Raw genomic sequence first — 3,522 nt, 5'->3', positions numbered from 1 at the left:
GATTCCAAGTTAAAATTAAGAGGTTTTGAACCGTACGCAATCGGGCAAATTCCGATTATAATTTCTGAGAGACCCAACAAGGTTCTAAGTTAAAATTTGAAGGTTTTGAACAAGGTCTCGTCCTAATACCGAGTAAGAAAGAATATGTGTAAAACTTTCTAAGTTAAAAGTCATGTTTGAATCAAGTGATCGGCTACTTGGCGATTCAAAACTTCGTGCTTAAAACTTTCTTCACAAAGGAAATTGACCAAGTGATCGGTCATACGCCAACTGAATACGATGAGTGAAAAAAATAAACTTTTTTAAGTTAAAGATGGAGTTGTCAAATCGAAGCTAGTCGCCCAAATTCCGTTTTCTGTCCAAAGACGTAAAGGTGGGAGTGTAAGCAATCGGCTAAATGCCGATTCGCCTAATTAAAAGTAATCGGCTCAGTGCCGAGTTGCACAATCGAAAGTAATCGGCTGGTTGCCGAGTCCTCAAGGATGTTTAGCAACATTGTCATCCAAAATCCGATCATATAATTGAAACGGTTGGATTTTGTTCACACCGTCAGATTTTTACCGATCAGTGACGAGTCTTTCGATTTTTTATACTCGCGCCGCCGGAATTCATCCGATCAATCACGAGTTCTATACTCGCCCAGTCGGAATCCAACCGGTCAATCATGAGTTCTTCGAGTTGCTTATACTCGCCCCGCCGGATTTCATCCGATCAATCACGAGTTCTATACTCACCCAGTCGGAATCCAACCGGTCAATCACGAGTTCTTCGAGTTGCTTATACTAGCCCCGCCGGATTTCATCCGATCAATCACGAGTTCTATACTCGCCCAGTCGGAATCCAACCGGTCAATCACAAGTTCTTCGAGTTGCTTATACTCGCCCCGCCGGAATTCATCCGATCAATCACGAGTTCTATACTCGCCCAGTCGGAATCCAACCGGTCAATCACGAGTTCTTCGAGTTGCTTATACTCGCCCCGCCGGATTTCATCCGATCAATCACGAGTTCTATACTCGCCCAGTCGGAATCCAACCGGTCAATCACGAGTTCTTCGAGTTGCTTATACTCGCCCCGCCGGAATTCATCCGATCAATCACGAGTTCTATACTCGCCCAGTCGGAATCCAACCGGTCAATCACGAGTTCTTCGAGTTGCTTATACTCGCCCCGCCGGATTTCATCCGATCAATCACGAGTTCTATACTCGCCCAGTCGGAATCCAACCGGTCAATCACGAGTTCTTCGAGTTGCTTATACTCGCCCCGCCGGAATTCATCCGATCAATCACGAGTTCTATACTCGCCCAGTCGGAATCCAACCGGTCAATCACGAGTTCTTCGATGCCTCAAAAATGACACATGTTATAAGTCGTGAAAACAAAATAATTGAAATGACATTCATTAGGAATTGAATGGGTGGTGCCTCATTAAAAACCTTCTCAGCAAAAACCCCTCTCATTTTTACGGGGACAAAATACTGAGTTAGGAAAAGAGTGCACCTAGTACAAATGTTTATGGGACTAAGCCTTCCTCGTCTTCCTTACTTAGAGATACACCAATCTTGACGGCTTTCCCCTCGGCCAGGGTAACCTCCTTTATGTCCTCCGCTGGGGCTGGTCGGGTATCAAAGTGACTCACTCTCGGATCCAACTCAATTGACTGAACACCCTGATCAACCTGCGTCACATATAGGTGTCGCCTCGCCCTCAAACTGTCTTCGTAACATTTTCTCGCCACCTCTTGATCGACATAGACGACGCCCACCTTTCCGTTGGGCAAAGGATATTTCAGCTTTAAATGGGGCGTGGAGACGACCGCTCCCAACTTGTTTAGTGTCGGCCGACCGACTAGTATGCTGTAGGATGATTGAGCGTTCACTACCAGGTATCGGATAGTGACAGTCTTCATGTTGTCCCCCTGGCCGAACGTTGTCTCCAAGTCGGCGTATCCCCTGGCTATTACCTGATCACCTGCAAAACCGACCAACGTACCTGCATACGGCATGAGGCGATCAGTTGGAATCTTCATGCCGACGAAAGCTTCCCAAAACATTATATCCGCCGAACTGCCTTGGTCCACTAATACTCGTTTTACATTATACCCAATGACGATTACTGAGACGACTATGGGGTCGTCCTCGTGGGGAGATACCCCATCGAAGTCGGTGTCTGAGAACGTGATGGGCGGCCGAGAGGGCTTCACCCAATCCGAGACCGATAAAACTGACCGAGAGTATCTCTTCCGAGCTGCTGAAGTCGGTCCTCCTCCCGCAAATCCCCCTGCAATGGTGTTGAAGTCTCCATGGACAGCCCGCTGGTGAGCTTCCGTAGTTTTTTGCGGGGAATCTCTCGGTGGAGATCTCCCTTCCCGCCTTCCTCTCCCGGTGTCTTCTCCTCCCGGCCTGCGTCGTCTGTCGGACGAGCCCTCATCCTGCTTTCCGGCAATAAACTTCTTCAAACGGCCCTCCTTGATAAGGCATTCAATCTGCCTACCCAAAACAAAACAACTCTCGGTCGCGTGTCCGTGGGTTCGATGAAACTCGCACCACTCGGATTTGAGAGGTCCCAGCTGTCTGTCAGTCGGCGCGGGAAACTCGAAAAGTGATGCGCTGCTCACATCATGCAATACGTGACATCTGGGGACATTAAGTGCAGTAAATTTTTCTTCCTCACTATTACGTGTCAATTCGGCCCCTGACCTGGAGACATAATCAGCCTTCCTGTAGTTACCCTCTTTAGTATTGTAACGATCATGTCGCTTATTCCAATCCGACCGTGGCCGGAGATGCTTGTTACCTTCCTTGTTGTTATTTCCGCCCTCTCGGTTTTCTGCTGCTCTCTTGCTGATCTGCCCCTCCTCCGTCTTAATGTGACTCAGCGCAAAGGCTCGCACTTCTGACATTGTCTGACAACTTGCTCTTTCCAGCGCAATGTCGAAGGCTCCCGACCTCAATCCCTTTTGGAACGCGATAACAGCCATCATCTCATCTAGAGACGCTATCCTCAAAGCAACCTCGTTGAATCTTTGCAGGAAGTCCTTCAACGACTCTTCCTGCTGCTGCTTGAGATCAAACAGGTCCGACGTGATCGGCGGCTTCTTTTTATTGGCGGCGAACTGTGCCATGAACAGCCTGCTGAACACGTCGAAATCAGTGATTGACCGATCAGGTAAGCCGCTAAACCAATCAAGTGCAGCCTTTTTGAGGGTGCCCATGAATAGCTTACAGCGGACCTCCATGCCTCCACCACATATCAGCATTTAAGCCCGGAAATCTGTCAAGTGCTGGCTGGGATCCTGCGTTCCATCAAAAGCTTCGACCTGAGGAATCCGATGATCCCTGGGGATGATCTCAGCCTCTATGGCTTCCGAAAATGGTCGAAAGTCTCTAGGGACCTCCAGCATAACATCCTCCTCCACAGTCTTGGTACTAGCCGCTATTCTGGCCTGCATCTCATCCGCCCTCCTCCTAATCTCCTCATTCTCGCGTTGAATAGCTTCTTCTCTCTCCCTGTAACGCGCATT

At 48.6% G+C, this 3,522-nt stretch overlaps 1 protein-coding gene across 1 annotated transcript; it reads right to left on the bottom strand.

Annotated features, from left to right (window-relative positions):
• Positions 1-1,512: 1,512 nt before the first annotated feature.
• Positions 1,513-3,258, bottom strand: LOC145957247 (uncharacterized). The gene has a single exon (XM_083073468.1). It carries the CDS (start codon positions 3,256-3,258, stop codon positions 1,513-1,515), a length of 1,746 nt encoding a protein of 581 aa, XP_082929594.1.
• Positions 3,259-3,522: the final 264 nt, after the last annotated feature.

The sequence above is a fragment of the Cajanus cajan genome, chromosome 4, assembly GCF_000230855.2.
Source record: "Cajanus cajan strain Asha chromosome 4, NIPB_CcT2T_4, whole genome shotgun sequence".
Lineage (NCBI taxonomy): Eukaryota > Viridiplantae > Streptophyta > Magnoliopsida > Fabales > Fabaceae > Cajanus > Cajanus cajan.
This window is presented reverse-complemented; position numbering and strand designations above follow the sequence as displayed.

Coding starts and splice junctions, on each gene's coding strand:
- LOC145957247 (XM_083073468.1), bottom strand. CDS start 3,258: ATGCTGATATGTGGTGGAGGCATGGAGGTCCGCTGTAAGCTATTCATG.